Source organism: Sphaerodactylus townsendi, linkage group LG01 (assembly GCF_021028975.2).
Source record: "Sphaerodactylus townsendi isolate TG3544 linkage group LG01, MPM_Stown_v2.3, whole genome shotgun sequence".
Taxonomy (NCBI): Eukaryota; Metazoa; Chordata; class Lepidosauria; order Squamata; family Sphaerodactylidae; genus Sphaerodactylus; species Sphaerodactylus townsendi.
This window is the reverse complement of record NC_059425.1, coordinates 62,156,230-62,177,560: the sequence shown is the minus strand read 5'-3', so window position 1 is coordinate 62,177,560 and position 21,331 is coordinate 62,156,230. Positions and strand designations below refer to the sequence as shown.

At 41.4% G+C, this 21,331-nt stretch overlaps 1 protein-coding gene across 2 annotated transcripts; it reads left to right on the top strand.

The window, feature by feature from the left end:
* The first annotated feature begins 98 nt into the window (after nt 1-98).
* On the top strand, nt 99-20,745 carry TAF1A (TATA-box binding protein associated factor, RNA polymerase I subunit A). 2 transcript variants are annotated; one of them, XM_048501394.1, is made up of 11 exons: nt 99-147; nt 1,089-1,241; nt 2,391-2,560; nt 3,118-3,231; nt 4,245-4,443; nt 8,789-8,919; nt 9,741-9,899; nt 12,101-12,167; nt 14,620-14,743; nt 15,453-15,613; nt 20,432-20,745. In XM_048501394.1, the coding sequence occupies exons 2-11, from the start codon at nt 1,091-1,093 to the stop codon at nt 20,551-20,553; spliced, it is 1,398 nt and encodes a 465-aa protein (XP_048357351.1). In that variant the 5' UTR covers nt 99-147; nt 1,089-1,090; the 3' UTR covers nt 20,554-20,745. The 2 variants fall into 2 exon arrangements, with proteins under 2 accessions (XP_048357351.1, XP_048357270.1); XM_048501313.1 differs by having other exon boundaries at nt 147-279.
* Nucleotides 20,746-21,331: the final 586 nt, after the last annotated feature.

Genomic DNA, 21,331 nt, shown 5'->3' with positions numbered 1-21,331 from the left:
TTCAGACCCACGCAAAGACCAGCATCCGTCAAGTAAAATAAACTCCTTTTCTTGGTCACAAGGGGGCGGAAAAGCTGCGACGTCCAACCCTTAACTCGGGAACGCCAATTTCGCGCGTGCGCTCTCAAAGGCGGAAGGGGTTATGTGGTATGTATAAGCTCACTTGTGCCTTGTAAACTTACAAAAAACTGCCTTGTAAGGGCCTCGTTATTTTAGTTAAGCGCTTGTTTCGTCCGATGAGCTGTCTACTAAGAGAAGCGGCAGAAGACGAGTAAGAAGGTAGATTGAGCTGTAGGAACAGCATCTGTAAACCAAGAGCGTTTCCTATGAAGCAGCAATCCGTTCTCCCGCCATAACTGCTATATGGCAGGGTGGGAAGTTTCCAGGAAATGTAGTTCTTCGATGCCACCTGGAGGCTTTAATGTTAGGATGTCCTGATAGTACCATATTTTTACGCATGTTCGTGATCACAACTGATTTAGCAAAGGTTCTTTCTAATCGAAGCCCAGAGTTTGGTTTGATTCCAGCCAGTCTGTTTGCAATGCAACCTGCGTAGCGAGCTTTTGTTTTAATGGAAAGTGCCATAATAACTTTCTCCAGCATGGCTCATTTACAGTGATATCCTAAACAGCATTATGCTCTGTAAGCCCATTCACTTCACTGGACCTGTGCGCAGCAAGCTCCCTCTGGCACGTGGTCACCCTAAGTGAAATCGTGGAGTGAATAGCCTTGTATGCAGTGTTGTGGAGCCAACCCTAAACTGTGTATGCATATATAGTATCCACACACTAATTCTTAAGGTGACCTTGTGCAGGTTGTTTATAGTGCAGTCCTGACTTGTGTTGCATTGTAAGTATGTAAGTTGCATTGTGTTCAGTGGAACTTCCTCACAGGAAGATGTGCATAGGATTTCACCTTTAATTAACTTACATTTCCACTACTTGTATAGAAATATAGACATAAAATATTAAAAACTAGTTTTGTGATTAAGAGCAGCACATTGTTGTTTTTTTCCTTAAGAGAACTCTGTACACTGTTAGTCTAATTTTGCTCAGAACATATATATGTATTTTGTTTCCTCTTCACAGAAATGGACAGTATTGTTGAGGAACTGAGAAGGGAAGAAGAGCAGGCATCTACAAAAGAACAAGAAACTGAGGGTGCATCTGTGGGAACAATAAGGGAGGTTCAGCATCCCAGAATTTATTTACCTTTACTCCCAAGATATTTCCAACATCCGTGTAAGTTTGATCATCTGTGTGGATTGCAAGGTGCTGCTGTGACTTTCTATCCACTTTTCTTGTTTGTAGGGGCAAAATTAAATTCTGCTAGCAACAGCTGCTGGAAGAGATATGGGGGGGAACCTTAGGAGGATGGAAATAGCAGTTGCAGCCTTTTAAGGCGAATTCATATATGTGTGTGTGCGCATACGCACAAACAACACACATACAGACTTTCCTTATATCTCAGACCACTGGTCTGTCAAGATGAGTATTGCTTCATTGGCATGTGCCAATCTGTGCAGGATGAGCTACCACTATGGCCAGCTCTTAGAGGGTAGTATTAAATTAATTAAAAAGATTAGTCATTCAGAGCCTTAGAAACAAACACTTTTAAGGTGCCAGCATTGCAAAGAGATGAAAACTATTCCAGAATCCTAAGTGCCAGCATTAAATATTTTTTGTTCAGTTATGCTGTTACATGCTTACTTCCACACACAGATCTAAAATGTATTGGTAACTGTATTTTAACTAATGCCTACATATTCTATAATGCTTGAGGTGTTCCATGCCTAGGGTAATTTTCAGCAGTCTCATAAATTTGACTTGCAGGTAACTGCTCTGGTGTGTTGAGGTGGTTGCAGTGAATGATGGGGTTCCTTGTTTAAGACTGTAAGCCCAGAATTGTGATTGTTACTTCTGCTGAGATTGTTCACTAAGAAAGATTCTTTCATATTTTAATCCATGTGATTCAAGAGAAAATTACTTTTGCCAGGAATGCTTGCATGCTCATGAGAAACAAGAGGTATGATATCTTGAAGAAACAGTTTTCTTTTTGCTTGGTGTTATGTGACTGACATAGTGCAATCCTGAGGACAAAACCCGTTCATTTTAATGCACTTAGACTGGAGTATTTCTCCTTAGGATTGCACTATGAATATACAAATGCATCAGAAAAATGGGTGCTTTGGCAGGCAGTTAGATGGAGTCATTGCATAATTTATATTTCAAAACAAAATAAAATATTTGTGTCTGGATTCCAATAGTTGCAAAATACATTTTTGAATGCATGTTTTACATCTTTTTTCTGTGAACTACTACTAAAGTCTATAAGTACATTGGAAATACAATTTTTCAACATTTATGAGCAAAATGGAAATGTTTTTGTAGCAACCACAGGCCCAAGGCCCTCAGATTTTCAGAAGGCTAAAGAGGACTGCTTAAGGTACATACAGGATGCCCTTCTGCAAAGTCAGTGGCAGAGGGCTGCGGAATTAATGATAAGCTATGTAGAGTCACTGGAGAATACAAATTGGCCAAAACGGCTGGCAGCACCTGAGGTAAGTAAAAAAGCTAATTATTTCATCCTACATACCAAACAAAGTGAAAGAAGTCTGATCTGAACTTCCAGTTAATGGCTTATGTTCTATTGTCTATTTCCAATGAAGGAAGGGCACTTTATTGGTTAAGGCTGTGTAATTTGAACTGATTTCCTGCTTCCACAGGTAGCTCTCTATTTTTGCCTCTATTTTGTTGATGAGGATCTGTTGCAGAGGGAGGGAGAGCCAGGAATGTCCTACTACTTGTCAAGCTGCACTCTGCTTATGGAACTTGTAGAATGCAAGCCAGTATGTTTAGGAATGAAGTAGGAAAAGACTTAGTTCATTTAGTTTAACTTCTCTTGCTGTGCCGTGACAGAACCTTTCAGAGTTGCATTTATCAGTTAGGTGTGTCATGTTTTCCTTCCTTGCATCTTAACAGCTAGTGTACATTAATGCAGTACCTATGTTTACTTTATAGACCTAGATAACTTTTATGGGCATGTGCTATTTTGTTTTGCTTCTCGTTGTGTAGTTTTTATTCATTTCAAAGTCCCTCTCCCAATACCCCATGATAGGAGATCTGGAGAACAGGAACTGAAATCTTGCACAATCATCCAAGAAGCAACATGGAAGAGTCCAACCATTTTGCAGATCAAATGAAAAATTTAGGAGTAAAGAGATACTTAAAGGTGAGCACTAATTTTAAGCTTGCTTAGGATGAAAATAGTATCCTTCAGAAACTGACATGATAATATTGGAAGTGTCACCCAAGATTGGGCTATTGGGTCTTGGGAGTAGAGGAGTGGATCCTGCCTAAAATTTCTGCATGCATAAGATAGAGACACTTTTTGCCTTCTCATCTCCACAGCAAACCTTCACCTCCCCCCCCCCCCACTATTTTTTCGGGGGATGGGCGTCCTACAAGATTAATGTTTTGGGCTTCAATGAAGTGGACAGGTGGAGAAGGGATGGTTCCATGGGTAGAAATCCTGTTTGCAGAAATTTTAGGCATGATCTAAAGAACCGTAGTTACCAAATGATTTGCTGAAAATCAAAGAAGCTGTGCTCATGTATGATTATGTGGAATAAAAGATGAAAGCATGTTGCTTTGGCACCAAAGTTGCATAAAGCAATACATTTTCAGTTTTTGATTGGAATGTTGAGTTGATATAGTTGTATGCAGATCTTTACCTTAATTTTCAGAAATCACCCATCTCTGAAAAAAAAAAATACTCCTTCAGTGTGGTCTGACCTGGGGCTCTTTATGCAGTGGCAGATCCAACATGCTTCCAGCCCATTTTCTTCAGTGTTGAGGATGCGTGTGCCAAGGGCTATCAAGTCACAGCCAACTTGTGGCAACAATGTAGGGTTTTTGAGGCAGGAGAGTAAAAAGGATGGTTTATCATTGTCTTCCTCTTCATAGCAACCTTGCAATCTGTTGGTGGCCCCCTATCCAAACACCAACCAGAGCTGAATTCACTTGGTTTCCAAGATTTTATGAGATGTAGCTAGCCTGGGCCATCCAGGTCTGGGTGTGTTTTTGATAGCTTTGTAGATTCACTACTATTGTTCATGAGGTTAGTTTAGTGTCTTTTGGTACTAAAATTGATTGGGAAGGTTATTTAGATAGGCGCAGAGAGCTCCTGTGTGAGTTTGCCTCGTTGTGGCATTGAATGTAAATGAGGTTGAAATTTTATTACAGATTTCTTTAGAGCATGCCTTCTACCTCATGTGTAATGGGCACATGGATGAGGCTTATCAGAATCTGGTCTTGGCAGAAAGCTGGCGCTATGGAGAACAAACAGTTCTTCAGGAAAAAGATCTGAAACTCATTCAAGGCTACAAAGGGCTGCTTGACTACTTTCAGTGGCTAAAAAAGAAAACAGAGATGTTGCAGCTTGGTGAGTACATCCCTGTACTAAATTAATTTATTTGATTGCTCTTGCCAATGAGTATAATTTTGATTCAGACTGAATTCCCTGTACAGACATGACGTTGCACCAAATTACTTTCAGCCTGACTTACCTCACAGGGTTGTTCTGTGGGAACAAACATAGAGAGAATAAATATATATGTCACTTCATGCTTTTGGAAGAAGGACAAATTAAAAATGGTTTGATAGAAGCAGTATCTTTAACTTAGTAGGAAAACTGCAGCATGGGCTGTTTTGACTACAAATTTTGTATTTGTGGAACTTGTAGTCAAAACTCTCACACTGTGGTTTATTTCCTAAGTAAAAAATGTTGCTTCAGTTGCAAAAAATATTATCCATACGATAGAATGTTTTCTAGCCCAGGCTAGCCATATTTCATCAGCTCTCTAAAGCTAAGCAGGGTCAGCCCTGATAAGTACTTGGACGGGAGACCACCAAGGAAGTCCACGGCTGCTACACAGAGGCAGGCAATGGTAAACCACCTGTGAATGTCTCTTGACCTGAAATCCCTATTGGGTCATCATAAGTCAGGTACAACTTGAAGGCAAAGAAACATTTTTTTGGACATCCCAGTATAAAAATTAACGCTTGTGATAAGGTAATGTATTAAATTAAAAGAAATTAGCAACTTCAACTTGTCACAAAATTGTAATTTTTCCCTAATGTAATGTTTGAAGCACAAGCATGTCTGATTCAGGTAAAAAGAAGTTTGGAACCTGATTTTCAAAAGATAGTAAAATAGTTTTCCCTCATTGGACGAAGACTCGCCTGCTTGGACATTATTATTACATTAACTCATAGTTTTTCAATTAATTTACCGTATATACTCGTGTATAAGCCGAGGCACCTAATTTTACTACCAAAACCTGGGAAAACTTATTGACTCGCGTATAAGCCGAGGGTGGGAAGCCAGGAGGCAGAGGGAGCTCCTTATTTGGGCAGTGACATCAGGGGGAGTCACTGCCCAAATAAGGAGCTCCCTCTGCCTGCTGGCTGGATGGGCTTTCTCAAACCCAGCTTTCTCAAACCCAGCCTTAACCCTAACCCTAACTTATTATTTTAATTTAATTTATTCAGTCACAAATTGATCCCAAAATTGTAATAGAAACTTGAAACAGACCATAGCCCTATTCTTGGATTGCGCCCTAGAACTCAACGGAACACTAAGGCAAGCCTGAGCTCCTGCCCTTGCCTTAACCCTAACCCTAACCTATTATTTTAATTTAATTTATTTTTTGTTACAATTTTGGGAACAATTCATGACTGAACAAATTAAATAAAAATAATAAATTAGGATTAGGGTTAGGGTTTAGGAAAGGGCAGGGGCTCAGGCTTGCCTTAGTGTTATGTTGAGTTCTAGGGCGCAGTCCGAAAATAGGGCTATGGTCAGTTTCAGGTTTTTGGGTTTTGCTTTAACCCTTGCCTGAACCCTAACTCTAACTTTTTTATTTTTCTTTAATTTATTTAGTCATAAATTGTTCCCAACATTGTAACAAAAACCTGAAACCTAAAACTGACCCTAGCCCTATTCTTGGACTGTGCCCTAAACAGAGGCGTAGCTACCATGGGGATATCCGGGGACAAATGTCCCGTGCGCCTACCATTGGGGGCGCAGGAATATTTGGGCTCATTTGTAATTTATTTGGGTATTTTTAGTTGTTTTACTTTGTCGGCCTGCAGGGGGCGCAGTTTTTAGGCTAGCGGCACCAACATTTCAGGTTATTGTCAGGTGACACTTCTGATGATACCAGCCAAGTCTGGTCACCTTTGGTTCAGAAGGTCCAAAGTTATGGACCACCAAAAGTGATGCCCCCATCCTCCATTGTTTCCAATGGGAGTTAATGGTAGATGGGTCTTCCCTTTTGAGGGTCCATAACTTTGGACCCCCTGAACCAAAGTTCAATAAACCTGGGTGGTTTCATCCAGAGCGCCTCCTGCTGATACCACCCAGGTTTTGGTTCAGGGTGTCCAAAGTTATGGACTCCCAAAAGGGGTGTCCCCATCCCCCACTGTTTCCAATGGGAGCTAATAGTAGATGGGGCTACCCTTTTGAGGGTCCATAACTTTGGACCTCCTGAACCAAACTTCACTAAACCTGGGTGGTTTCATCCGGAGATTCTCCTGAAGATAGCCTAAAATTTTGGTACTGTTTGCTTAAACATTGCTCCCCTGACATGCACCCTCAAATTTTTCCCATGTTCTCTCTTTAAATCCACCCTCTTTGGAGTGGATTTAAAGGGAGAACCTGGGCTCCCTAGATTAAAAAAAAACATTGAAACTATTGTTGAAGGCTTTCACAACCAGATTCAACTGGTTGTTGTGGGTTTTCTGGGCTGTGTGGCCGTGGTCTGGTAGATCTTGTTCCTAACGTTTCGTCTGCATCTGTGGCTGGCATCTTCAGAGGTGTATCACAGAGAGAAGTCTGTTATAAGAGAAGTCTGGACTCAGTGTATAACAGAGTTCTCTCTGTGATACACCTCTGAAGATACCAGCCACAGATGCAGGTGAAACATTAGGAACAAGATCTACCAGACCACGGCCACACAGCCCAGAAACCTGTAGGGATGGGCCCCGCGAACCCAGCAGAGCCTCAGACAGAGCGCATGGAATGCCTGTGCCATCTGTGTCCTTCTGGGCACACACGCTCTCCCATCCCCCAGACCCCCCGTGAGTCACAGGTCATGAACTACCTGACTCACGGTCACCAGGTGTCCCAGACAAAGGGACAAAGGGACTCCTGCCCCCAGGTATGGATTAGACCCAGACGTGAGCGTTTCCTCCCGCACGTAGGCAACCCCATGATGTCATGTATCATATGATATTCTCCCGCTCTCCCATTCCCGGTACGCACCTACTGTCACTCTCATTGTAAAACCCTAATCAAAGGTGCCAGGGCCTAGCACAATAGCAGAGTTGCTGTTTATCCAAGGACCGCTGGCCTCAAGCTGCTGGCTCTCTCCACCGGATGATATCACCGCGTCTCGCCTCTTCCTTGCGACCCCTGCGGGCCGACTTCAGAAACCCACAACAACCAACATTGAAAATGATGCGGTTTGGGGGTGGGTGGAGAATCTACCCTGAAACAGCATCACTTTCAATGTTGTTAAAACTAGGGAGCCCAAAGTCTCCCTTTAAGGTGGATTTAAGAGGAGAATCTGGGCTCTCTAGTTTAAATAACATTAATAGTGATGTTGTTTCAGGTGGATCCCCCCCCTTCAAAAATAGCATCACTTTCAATGTTGTTTAAACTAGGGAGCCCTGGGTGTGTTCAGATTTGTGTGTTGGGGCATGTTCTATAATGTGATGGTGACTTTGAGATAACCTGGTGCAAAAAAATGTTGTTTGGTCGTGGTAGGGGAAAGCGGCTGCTCATATGGGGTGGTGGGCGCAAAACTCAGATTTTGTCCCAGCCTCCATTTTCCCTAGCTACACTTCTGCTTTGGTCCACTTACAGCTTGCTTCAAAACTGTTTGCTTCATAATGGAGTTTTCATGTGGTTTTCTGTTTATACAAGAGACAGGGCCAGAGGACTCGCTCAGTTTTCAGGTCCATTCAGCTGAGACAAGTCTGTAAAAACAGAGTCACTGGTCTGTAAAAACAGTGTCTATTTGCAAGGATACCTCTTAAAACCATCAGCATTAGTCATGAGACCTAGAAACTGAAACCAAGAGCTCCATCCTGTAAGACCAAACTAAACCACACAGGTAATTGGGGAGGAACATAGTCTTCTATTCTATACATAGACATACAATAAATGTACCACCCTAACAGGGCCCATTTTGCCTACAGAATTCGATTATTAAAGAGTTGTTTTTTCTTATCTAAAGTACTCCTGTCAGTCCAATGGGGCAAAAGTTTAAATCTTGCATGCTTTGTTGTTTTCCTGCAAATCCCCCCCCCCCCACACACACACACTATCTATTGCTCCAGTGTTATACCAATCAGTTGCTCCAACATTAGATAAGCAGCATTTTTTAAAAACACATGCACACAAAAAACCCTTATGATTTTTTTGGTGACCAGAAGAGCAGGAAAAGCTGCTATTGGGTGAGATGGGGAAGACAAGAAGAAGCAACAAAATCCGCTTCCTGTGTAGCTGTTTTGCTTCATGGAAAGAAGTGAAGCAACAGGAAAGATCGTGTTTTGCCAGCATTTGGAAATTGTGCAGCTTCTCTGTTCTGCTCCGTGGTGGGTTCATAATGGGCAAAAATCAATGCATAAAGGAAAGTCTATGGGGAGGCGGAATGTAAGTACGTAAATGACCTGTACTTAACCAACTTCTTGTGTTATCTTGTATTACCTCCCCTCCTCAGAGGAAGAAAGTTATGCCGAGTCCTCCGTTCAGCAAGAAATGCACAACTTCTACCAGCAGGCTGTAGTCAGCCTTAAGGAGATCATTAAAATTCCTGGAGTTTGGGATCCTTTTGTGTTGTGCTATGTGGATGTAAGTTCACACTTTACTAGCTTAACATTTGATCCTGGGTCTAAATATTGCTAGCAGTTAAAGATTTTATAACTCTGTGAAATATTTAACATTTCATAGCTGTTGGCAAAAAAAAGGTGGGGGGATTCAGAAGCATCTAAACAAAGGCTGATTCCGCATGGGCCAAATACAGCAGTGTGAAAACGGTGTAAAAGGGTTTGAAACGGTGTAAAAGGGTTTATACTGTTTTCACACCGTTTTTCACACCACTGTTTTTGGCCCATGTGGAATCAGCCAAAGATTGGGCTGTCTGAGAGTGACCAGCCATATTCTATCATGGTGGGCCACTGGTTAAGATGGCTTTAATAAGGGAACAAATCCACTTGCCAGGAACAAGGGCTGTAGCTCCCAGGTGAAAAGAATGTCCCCCTCCCCAACTCACATCTGCTTCCCTGAGCATTTACCTGTGCTATGGTTCACAGGAGATAAGAAATGGTAGGAGTCTTTCCCACAGTTTCTTACCTTCTGCAGACCCCAGTGAAAGGGAGAGGATTCCACAGGTGTAATCAAGTGGGATTGCCAGTCAGCCATAAAGCATTCTGGATGACATTGAGCTCATCTCTTCCTCAGCCTCATTCACCTCAAAGAGTTGTTATGAGGATAAAAATGGGGAATGGAGAACTTTGTACGCTCCTCTGAGCTTCTCGCAAGTAAAACTGTACTAGGCAGCAATTTGAAGCATTTTATACGTAGGGTTATTTTTATTTTGGAATACTGATAATAGTGTAATAAACCAGTGTTTTAAAAACTAATTAATGCTGCTGCAATTTGTGTCCCCACAGCTCCTGGAATACTATAAGGAATATGAAGAAGCCGATGAAGTACTAAGAGAGTATGCTTACAATCCCAAATTTCCTTCCAATCCTAATGCTCATGTCTACTTATATCAGTTTCTAAAGAGAAGGGGTGAATCAAAGAAAAAACAGATCTCTGCACTGCAGGTATGGAATGTAGGTCCTGTAGAATGACTACTGTTTTGGAAGCTAGTACAATGTAGAAGTTAGATTACTGAACTAGGGCCCCTTCCGCACACGCAAAATAATGCGTCTTCAGACCACTTTCACAACTGTTTGCAAGTGGATTTTGCCATTCTGCACAGCTTCAAAGAGCACTGAAAGCAGTTTGAAAGTGCATTATTCTGCATGTGCGGAATGAGCCTAGGATTTGAAAGACCCAAGGTAAGATCCTCACTTGTCCATGAACCTTCAGCCAGCATAACCTACTTCACAAGATTATTGTGCGGATAAAATGGAGATGGGAAGAATGATGTTTGCTGAGCTGAGGCCCTTGGATGGATAGTTAGATGGAAAAGGTGTTAATATTTAGTACGTTAATAGTAAGAACTAAGAGCGTGATCTATCCATGTCCAAGTCATATTGATTTCAGCAAGTTTAAAAATTAGGTTAACATAGTGTTGAAATTAGAAAGACTTGGTTTTTCATGCTCACTTTATCAATGCCTTATTTAAGAACATAAGAGACTTGCTAGATCAGACTTTGGAGTCAGACGAGATGGTGCATCTTTTTGAAAAAAAGAGTCGAATGTGAATTCCCCAGACTCAACTCTGTCTCACTGCAGCAGCGGGGCTGCCTGTTTTTTTAAAAAAGGAGAGCCTGATTGAGCGAGGAGTAACAATGTCAGGGGAGGGGCTGTTGCCCTCTCCTCCATGCCTTTTTCCACTTTGAACCAGTGTGTGAGGGGGAGTTATTGTCCCCCTTTTGACTTTTGGAGTTCCTAGCTCAATCTGCCTCTCTTGTATTTTTTTTAACAAGAGAGGGACAATCCCCACAGCTGCTGTGTGGCTATGGTGTGAGCAAGTTGAGACTGGGGAACCTGGACTTGACTCTTTTTTTAAAAAATGGCATTTCTAGTTTAGCATTCTCTTTATAGTATTGAGCAGTCTACAAACAAAGCATGTAAACATCAGCTCTCCTTCATTATGACCCCAGCAGGTGGTATTCACAGGCATACAACTTCTGAAAGTTAAGCTGTAGTAACTGTTCATAGATGTCCTCCATGACTTTGTTTGTCAAACACTGTGGCAACGAATGCCACAAGCTAACTACGTGGCACATTAATACTTACTGGCACATGTTTTCCTGTATTGCTCATTCTACCAGATGATCTGGTCCAAGCTTATAACCCCATTGCTTGGGAGTAAAAAATGGCACCCTGATTAGTGTAAGATATTTTTTCTTATGACTGCCCTGGATAGAGATATAATAGATACAGTTGCTAAGTTCTTGCTGCAAGCAGTGAGAAGTCATTAACCCTTTTAATGCCTAAACCTTGAATTTTATTGATCTGATTTTATTCTGCTAATATTGTATTTCATTGAAGCCTTTTTATAGTTCAATAAATCTTTTGGATTTGAATTTGAATGAAGTTTTTCCTTTTGTCTATCTTAAACTGGCTTCCTCACAGCTTCATTGGGTGCCCTTGAGTTCTAACATTTTAGGAGAGGGAAAAAAACATTCTCTTTCTATGCGTGATTCTATAAACTCCTACCATATTTTCTCTCAGCTGTTATTTTTCTACCATTCATAGCTTTATAAAACTATTGTATCCTTTCCCTTTTGTGATCTTCTTTTTCCAAACCAAAAGGTTCCCAAAGCTTTAGCATTTCCTCAGAGGGAAGGTGTTGTTTTTGTTCATTTCAGTTGCCTTCATCTATTGCTTTTGCAAGGCTAGAAAGTCCTTTTTGAGACTGGGTGAAAAGATCCATATGTCAAATGTATTCTAAATAAGGACACATCCTATATTTATTCGGAAGGCATTATGATACTAGCAGTTTTTTCTGTCATTTCCATAATAATTCCCAATATGGTCTTTTTCACTGTGGGCGCGCGCGCGCACACACACACACACACAATAAGGTTTCTCTATTGGTTCATAGTACAGATTGATTCTTTGGTTGGTATTCTAGTTATTTCCATGTATGATGTTGGTGTGTGTATGTGGGGGGAGATACAGTCAGAAATGAAGTCTGTAAAGGTACATAATGTATATAAATTCTTTTTGGAGTGTCCTAGGGTAACCATCCACAGAATGTGAAACTTTACAGTGCCACCACCTTCAATGAGAAGATATAAATTTTTGTTCTTAAGTTTGTGGTGAAAATGTCTGTGTGCTTTTTCCTCAGGTGTTACATGAGCTTGTTCCCTCTCATGAATTGATGTTGGAATTTTATGCCATGCTTAAAAAGTCAAGTAAGATTTTAATCATATTTTTTCCAAAACTAAGAGCAGACTGGATACTGGGCTTTTCTTGTTGTAATAGATTAGATGAGGCAGGACCTTAGGCATAATTGCACAGACAAAATTGTACATTATGTAAATAAAAGCTTGTGCATTAATTGTCATAGCTGCTGTGTTTAACATCCACATACACACAATAATGGTCTCTATGGTAGTATGCACTCCAAAGATCTAAGAGTAAAATCTAAGATACCTGTTAAGCAGCAGGGAAACTAAAGCTTCGAGAGCTGTAGTTATTATTTAGAAATGACAGAGTTGAGGTTGGATTTAGCTTGCAAATTTTAGATTTTGACAAAACTGTCTTTAAAACTAATTGAGGATGATAAAGGGGTGCAAGGAGCCTGCAGGTGAGAATAAACAACGCTCAAGCATTGGTGTCTGCTGTGATTCCAGTGAGGCTTAGTGTTAAAACTACTGAATCCCCATTACTCAGGGATTTCCCTGGTGCTTTGTATTTTGGAATGGTTAGTAGTCCCTTCTAAATTTCACTTCAGGACAATAACAGAACAGCCAACTTGAGTAACAAGTTGTACAATAACAGTACCTCACCTTCAGAACTACAGGTATTCTTTTATACATAAGTAATACAACTATCACAGTAACCAGTGTCTCTAACTATCTGTGAGGCCATCATAAGTAGAAGAAGATGCGATGAAGCACCCCTCTGTTGATCCTGGATCCAGCTACACTGAGAGTCACCTCCCAGAGTGTACTTATGTTCATTTTTGTTACCTTTTGATTGGGATTTTATACAGGGTTGCCAATTTTTAGACTAGTCCTTTAAGCTGTCTTTTAAATCTGGAAACCTCAGGTAATGTTTAGCTTCATGCCATAAAAAGCTTTGACAGCTAATTTCTGTTCATTAAATCTTTAATGAAAAGGGTTAGGGGTTTTTTCCCCTGTCCAGTTGGCAGTTTTAATTGTATACTTTGCAGCTGCTGTTTGGCTGAAAAGCAGGATAAAACAATTGTTCAAAATCATAATTTCAGTGTCTTAAAACAGCGATGTTTCAAAATAGGTGGCATAGTTGGTCTTTTGGTTACCCAGTTTTTTGAATATTTTTTTTATCCTGCTGCTATCAGGCTTTTCAGGTCAGGAAACTGAAAAATTTAGATTTTTACAGTAACCTGGTGGTGTGCTGCAGAATGCATGCTGAGAGCTTCTGTTCATTGGCTCTCAGTTGCAGCTTCAAATTTTGGCGAGCTATTTTCTCAGATCTTAATGACCAACTTCTCATGAAGGAAAACAAAGCACATTACAATCTGTAGAGCTGGAACTGATCTGGCTCTTAAGAAAGGCCCTTTCCGCACACGCGCGGAAATGAACCTCCACCAGCATGAATTGTGCCGGTGGAGGCTCAGAGGCCGTTCGCACACTAGCGTGCGATCGGCCCCGACTCCCCCCCCAGCCGGAGAGGACTTCCCCCCCAGCTATGTGGACTTCTCCCCCAGCTGTGCGATCAGCCCTGACTCCCCCCCCCCAGTGCAGAGCCGCCTCTTCGTTGGCCCCCTCCAGTGACCTCTTCGTCCAGCGTTGCTCTGGAGGGCTGCAGGGACCCGCCCATACTGCCCTCCAGAGTGACGCTGGACGAAGAGGTCAGTGCAGGCAATAGGAAAAGTGGTGTCTTCCCAGCGGTGCGGTTCACACCACTCTGACGGGAAGACACCGCTTTGCAAAAACCTCGCTCAACAAGCGAGGTTTACAACAGCGGCTTCACACCACTCCTGGGCGGCCAGGACGGCGCTGCTGCATCCTGTGCAAACTGCAGCCCAGGGACGGCGTTTTTGCTGTCCCTGGGCTGCTGTATTTCGCCCTCGCGGAAAGGGCCAAAGTGCCATTGTGAGTCAGCAACTGTATATGTAGCCCTGCTGATTCCACTGAAGGGGAGATCTCTGGACAAATGAGTAAGTTGTCTTATATGTTGCAAGCTGCTGAAATATAGATGAAAACTTCCAGCATGAGAGTCTAGTACAAAAATAACTTTTCTGTGCAGTCAGGTTTTGCTGTATGAATCTGATATTCTATAGCAGGGGTGACCAACTCTGGCGCTTCAGAAGTTCATGGACTACAATTTCCATCAGCCCCATGAACTTCTGAAGCGCCTGAAGGGACTGATGGGAGTTGTAGTTTATGAACTTCTGAAGCACCTGAGCTGGACACTTCTGCTCTATAGGAATATAGAATTAACAGGTTTTCTTATCTGATGGGTCCCACTAGCAAGAATCTAGGAGTCCACACAATTAAACTACTCCAAGGTAAGCAGTCTCAGTTGCCTGTATTGTTTTGCCAAATGGTTATGAGAATTTGACCGTATGTCGGATACCTATGTAAGTAAACTGATTTTCACCCAGTGAAACATGGTAGAATTTGGTGGATGCTTCAAAATGATCTGTTCTGATTGCAGAAAAAAATAAAAACCACAAACTACAGCTGGAAGTTATTTTTGCAGTCTTGGACTTTGCCGGATGGAAGGACAATGTAAAGGCTTGGAGCTGTCTGGCAAAACAGATTGTAGAAATATTGCAGAAGTGAGTGAATGTGTGACAAAGCAATTATCTGTATCTGTTGCTGTCCTGTGCCGCTCTATTGACTGTTTAATCCTCTGTTTTTCATTCTCTACATATTTTGTACTGATAACAACTGCGAAAATTTCTTGTCATTTGTACCTGTAGAAAAGAAGTATTCCATCACTTTTGATGGAAAGTAATGCTGAAGGCTGACTCACTTGAGCAGTTTTTTCATAGCAGTTAATTCACTGACTGTTGGCATAATTCAGCCTTGCAGTTTTGTTCACAAATAAATTATAAGCTTGCAACAAATTCAGTATCACAGTGATACCCAATGAAACAGGACTGGTAACCAGGTGACTTGTTATGACAATATCTAATAATAGCACAATAGTTTCCTGTTTTACACTAAGGCTTCCAAAAGCCAATGTCTTGCAAATATTGAGTAGTATTGTTGCTGTAAACTCTTGTCTTAGTATGGTTTTGCAGTGTTATTGGTAAATTTAAAAGGCCACTCAAGTTGAGTATGTGTTTTAAAATTTTTCCGGGTCTTAACTACATAGTACAATACAATACAACAATACAACACAGTTTACTGCAAATGTAGAATGAAGCTGCAAGCAGCCACAGTTTGACATTGTATATGTTGTCTACCCTGCAGCTTGGTAGCTTGTTTGAAAGGTACAGATTATCTTTTCAACACCTGATGATTGACTTTTCCCCCCTCCAGTTCTGGTGAGCAATTTGGCTGGCTCAAAAAGGAATGGGGTATCCGAAAGGACTGGTGGCTGGCCTTCCATTTCAGCCATTATTTGGCAAAAAGAAACTGGCAGGAAAATGAAAGTCTTACATGTGAAAAGGCTCTGGTGGCTGGAATACTGCAGGGAAAAGGTAATTTTAAAATAATATTCCTCTCCTGTCCATAGAAGAATTGGAAAGATTGTAACAAAGCCACATTTCCCTCCCCCCCCACCCTCAGCTAAGCCTCATTTTGAGTGCTCAGTATATAAATGAGGTTTGATGCTATTTCAGGGAGAACAGTTTTCACATAGAATCATAGCATTGGAAGGGACCTCCAGAGTCATCTAGTCCAATCCTCTGCACAATGCAGGAAATGTATAACTACCCTCACCTCCAGTGATCCCTGCTTCATGTCCAGAAGACGGCAAAAACCTCCAGGATCTCTGACCTGGAGCAAAATTACTTTCTGACCACAGAGTGGCAATCAGCATTACTCCGGACATGTAGGAAAGGGCCACGAGAGCCAAACACTGATGCAACATTTCCTACCCTGCCTCTCATGATCTGCCTAAGCTCACATACTTTGAGATGTGAATTCAGAATGCTTTACAATTTGTTCTAGGTTTTTTTTGTTTTGTTTTGGTAGCCAAAGCAGTCTTTGAGGCAGCTTATAAAAATAATATAAGCGTAAATCATACTCAAAAACAAAACCTTTCAAACCTGTCCAACAATTAAGGTACAGCAGTGTTCCTGAAAGATCTACAACAGCCTTCCAAAATGAAAGGTTTTAACCAGTTTATCTAAAAACAGGTTGCTTGGCAGGCCGCTTAAGACTCTATTTCAGTGATGGCGAACCTTTTCGAGACCAAGTGCCCAAATTGCAACCCAAAATCCACTTATTTATTGCAAAGTGCCAACACAGCAATTTAACCTGAATAACCCCCTCAAGCAGGGGCCAGCCTGCTGTAGCCTCCAGCAAGTCCCACATCTGCCACTCTGCACCTCTCTAGCATCTCTGCCGCCTTGCTTCCCCCCCCCCCCCTTGCCCGGGTAGCAGCCACCTGGAGCACAGGCACCAGGACCACCAGCCGAGTCCTCCCTGCTCGCTGAGGTGCATGTGCATCAAGTCCAGCGGTCCAGGCCAGCCTAGATGTGTGTGTGTGGGGGGTGATTTCCCCTCCACATGATGAACTCTGTGTGCGTGTGCCCACAGAGAGGGCTCTGAGTGCCACCTCTGGCACCTTCGCCACCACTGCTCTATTTGATATTATTATGCAGGATTTGTTACTTGAAAGCTAGGGGGTTTTTTGGGGAGGGGGGGTGTTTGAGCCTCTAACAACTGAAAATGGACCAGATTTCAGTAATGAAAAGGAACTGAAAGAAGTGTAAAGGGATCAGATAACTGCTGCTACTTTGGGTATTTCATACTGTTGAGGTGGTAAACCACTGTCATGTGTTAGATTAAAGCTTCACATCAGTGAGCCTGATGGAGGCTAGATTTGTGTAGCAGTCTAGTTTATTTTAAAAAATTTATTTATTTTTGCACTTATATCCCACCAATCCCCCGGAGGGCTCCTCGAGGTGGCTTATAATCAATGTATAATAAAACATATAAAAACAATTCAAAAATACAAGTTACAAAATATAAACGCCAAAACCAAGTTTAAAACAATTAATTATAGATGGCGCCAAAAAGAGACCTAAACAATATAATGGAACAGGCGTGCAAGACATATTCCAGGTGGATTGTCTCATACATACAGGCCAGGAAAGTCTTAACAACTATGCTTCCCTTCATTACAGACAGATGCATTTGCTATCCAACTTGTTTGCTCCAGAGTATGTATTATATATATCAATGGAATCATGTGAACGACAACATAGTTTTTTATGTGATTCTTTTATACCCTAATTTTCTCCCCACTGGAGACCCACTTATCACCACCTCTATTTTATCTTCACACCGACCAACCCTGTGAGGAAGGTTTGGCTGATAATGTATGAGTCACCCAAGGTAACCATGGGAAGTGGAAGATTTGAACTTGGGTCTCTCAGATCCTAGCCAGACACTCTAACCACTTTACCACTGTTGCTGTCATATTGAGTGATATACGCAACTAAGTTGTACAGACTATGAAAGGAAAAGAGTAGCAGGTTAATGAGGGGTGAATGTGTGAAATGCAGTTTCTTGCACTTGTGCTTTCATAGAATCATAGAGTTGGAAGAGACCACAAGGGTCACCAGATCCAACACCCTGTCATGCTGGAATACATCCACTGTTTAAAAACCTCCAACAAAGGAAACTCCACCACACTCCGAGGCAGGGTATTCCACTACTGTCAGGAGGTTTTTCCTAATGTTTAGGTGAAATCTCTTTTCCTGTACCTTGAATCCATTATTTCTTGTCCTAGTCTCTGGAGCAGCAGAAAAACAAGGTTGTTCCCTCTTCAATATGACATCCCTTTAAATATTTAAACATGGCTATCAGGTCACCCCTTAACCTTCTCTTCTTCAGACTAAACATACACACCTCTCTAAGTCTCTCCTCGTAGGGCATGGATTTCAGAACTTTTACCAGTTTGGTCACCCTCCTCTGGACCCGTTCCAGCTTGTCAGTATCCTTCTTGAATTGTGTTGCTCAGAACTGGTCACAGTATTCCCAATGAGATCTGACCAGTGCAGAATAGAGGATAGAGCGGTCTATTAAATCGAATAATAATAATATCAGTACTTCCCTTGGTCCATACACTGTACACAATCCCCTTATTGCCTCTTCCACCTTCTGGACCATGAAATTGTCTGCAAGGCAAGTTCATCTTGTTTATTTCCCTTACACTGTACATCAGTATAGAGGCATCTAAGACCATGGTTCATTCCCCCTGACTGTTTATTTAAAGTTTTTTTTCCCTCCCACTGTTGGGATGTGAAGGGTATATGTCCTGAGAGGAATGTCTAGTACTAGTGCACTTGAAACTACTAGTTTAAGTGGAAGTTCCTTCTTGTTTCCTTGAAGAATGTTCATGTAGTGTCATGGCTAGAGTGCTGGATTTTGACCAGGTTAAAATCTCTGCTCCAAATTTCAGCCTTTCTTCCCTCATAGTGTTGTTGTGACAATAAAATAGGGAAGAATTATATACACTAAGCTCAATTAAGGCATATGGAGTTGTGATGCTAAGCAACCAAAGGGTTCTATGTGTATATGAACTATGAGAGATTAAGGAATTTCTTAATAGGGTTCGCAGATGTTGTTTACATGCTCTTCAGTGGGGAAAAGGGGAGAAGATGAAGTTCTTCCCAACTGCTCAAATAATTTTTCTTCCACAGTGGCAACCCAATTGTGGAACTCCTTTGTAAGGGAGGTTCCTTTTGCTTTTTTCTAGTTAAGCATTTAAACATCAAACAAAGGTGACTCTTTTATTGAAGGCCTTTGGGATATCATCTGTCTTGATGGGGGTTGCTGCTGCACTAACGTGTTTTGCTTTGCCAGCCTAGATATGTATGTGTGTGTGTGGGGGGGGGGGGGGGGGTGCATAGATTGTTGCATTTTGCTTCTTTATGAACTTGGTGTTTTTATGAATTTTTTTTAGCTGCCTCACAAATCTTATTTATAAGGATATGCATACTTCAATTAATAAAGTGGCAGCATTTGAGTGACTCTGTCAGCACTTAATGGTACTATTTGCTTTTTGTCAGTTTTGGTGTTTCCAGAGACTATACCTCCACAGTTGTGAGATTGTTCTGGATACTGCTTTGATTTCCATAAAACTGCCAACAAACTCTGCCAGGTTTCTGATAGCATTTGGCAAGTTAATTCCAGATGTAGGATATCTTTGTTAGATTATTTTTCTATGTGATAAAGGGAACAATAGTTTCACTCTATTCTCCTCTTAGAGCCCCATTCGGGGGGGGGGGGGGCTCCAAATCTGTCGGTGGAAGAAGGGTGCGGCTGTGCTGGTGGATTTCCTGTCCCTACCCCAGCACTGGGATGTGGCACCAAATGCGGCATCAGTGTTCCAATGCCCCTGCCACTGCTGCTAGCGTAGCATTACCAGGCCAAGGTCATAGCCAGGGAGGAGTCAACTTGGCATTATGCTGGTGGTTGAGACTTTAGATGTATGGCACCTAAAAAGGTACCATAAGTGTATTATGCCCAACGGGGGCTTCTCAGCAGCAGGCAGGAATTGGCAATTTTCAAGCCTCCCCATGCTGCTGAGAAGCCTCTTTGTGAACAGTGGCCAGGTGCAGCTGCACTGCCATAGCCAGGCATTTGGCATTTGGATGGGGCTGCCCATCTTGCTTAAACATAGAGAAATGTTTCCAGCCTTTGCAATACACTTGTGGAGTGTGTGATTGTTAGGCTTGCCAAGTGGGAGTTCTTATTTTTTTTTCTTCCTTTGAATAGCAGAACCCCATGCCACATCAAAGAAAAAAGTTTAAGATCAGTTTCAAAAGCTATTTGCTATTTAGGATTAGTGATCACCTTTTTGAACAGTCAGAAGTCCCTTTATAGCATCAACCACTAATTGCACAATTCTCTGAATCGCAACTAATGGTAGCAGCCGGGTATATTAATATTTTAACATATCTCAGTGATTTGAGATCTAAGGATGTGACTATTTTACAGACAATAACCAGGTTAAGAAACCCTTAGAGTAGCAATTTTATGACATGCTGAGGTTTTTTTTTGTTAGCCCTACAGTTTTCAAAGTTTATTGAGGGGAAATACTGAAAGTAACTTGTTTAATTTGTAGAATAACTGTAGCATCACTGACCAAATGTATTGGGGAATCCCTAGTAGCTTCACTAAATCAATGAAATAAGATAGAAGAGCACAATGGAAGCTTGATGTTTTCTCCTTGGCATGTGAATTGGCCAAGTATAATAGATTGTGCTTGGAGGAGCTCTGCTTGTTTTTCATTTTATTCTTTTCATTCAAATCCCAATAACATTTTACTTTTCTGGATCTAGACTGCAAATACTTTAAATATGTCACACATCAAGGAAGTAAAGCCAAGAAGAAGAAGTTCAAAAGGCTGAAGAACTTTGTGAAAGAAAATGACTGGGTTCATTTGAGACTGTCAGATACTTGATTACTTCAGAGGGTAAATCTCCTGTGCTTTTTCTGAAAGGATGGAGATTATTTTTCCAAATTGTATGATTTTCCACTTGTGTATAGATCCCCAGTGTAAAGAAGTATTTCATTGTAAAACAATCTTATGCATTAATGTCAAACATTTGTGTTTTGAGTTCTTATTTTTAATAAATCTGAAGAAATGCACCATTCCACTTAGAGTTACTGCTAAAATAAAACTTAGGACTTTGAAATTTTTGTAAAGAAAAAGCAGGTTTTATCATATATACTTCAGAAGTCTCCATTGTGTTTTTGAATACATTCCTGAACAGAGTTGAGTGAGACAGAGTTGAATGACAGACCTATAGCATATGTGCAACGATAATGTAACTAGAGCTTGCATGCTGCAAGCAGAAGCCTCGAAAATCCTGTCCTTCTCCCGATGGAACAGTTGTTTCTATTCTATGCATGCTTATCTTTTCTTTTCAGGTTTTAACACAAAGTTATCCTGCTTTGTGAATAATGCCAACCTCAACATTCTGCCTCCCTGGAAGGGTTTTTTTTTTTTGCTGTTGGTAACTGACTTGAAAAAAGGGATTAAAACTGCCAACTAATAAGTTTACCTGCTAGGGAGGAACAGGTAGTTCTTTATTGAATATTTATTTTGTGCCTCAGCCACTGATGGTCAAAATCCTGCATCTCCCCTCACAAGGCTGATTTTTCTCCATCGTCTGCAATGTGGCTTCTGTTGCTGGCTTATTTTATATTAAAAGTTATACATTCTGCTGCGTCTAGCA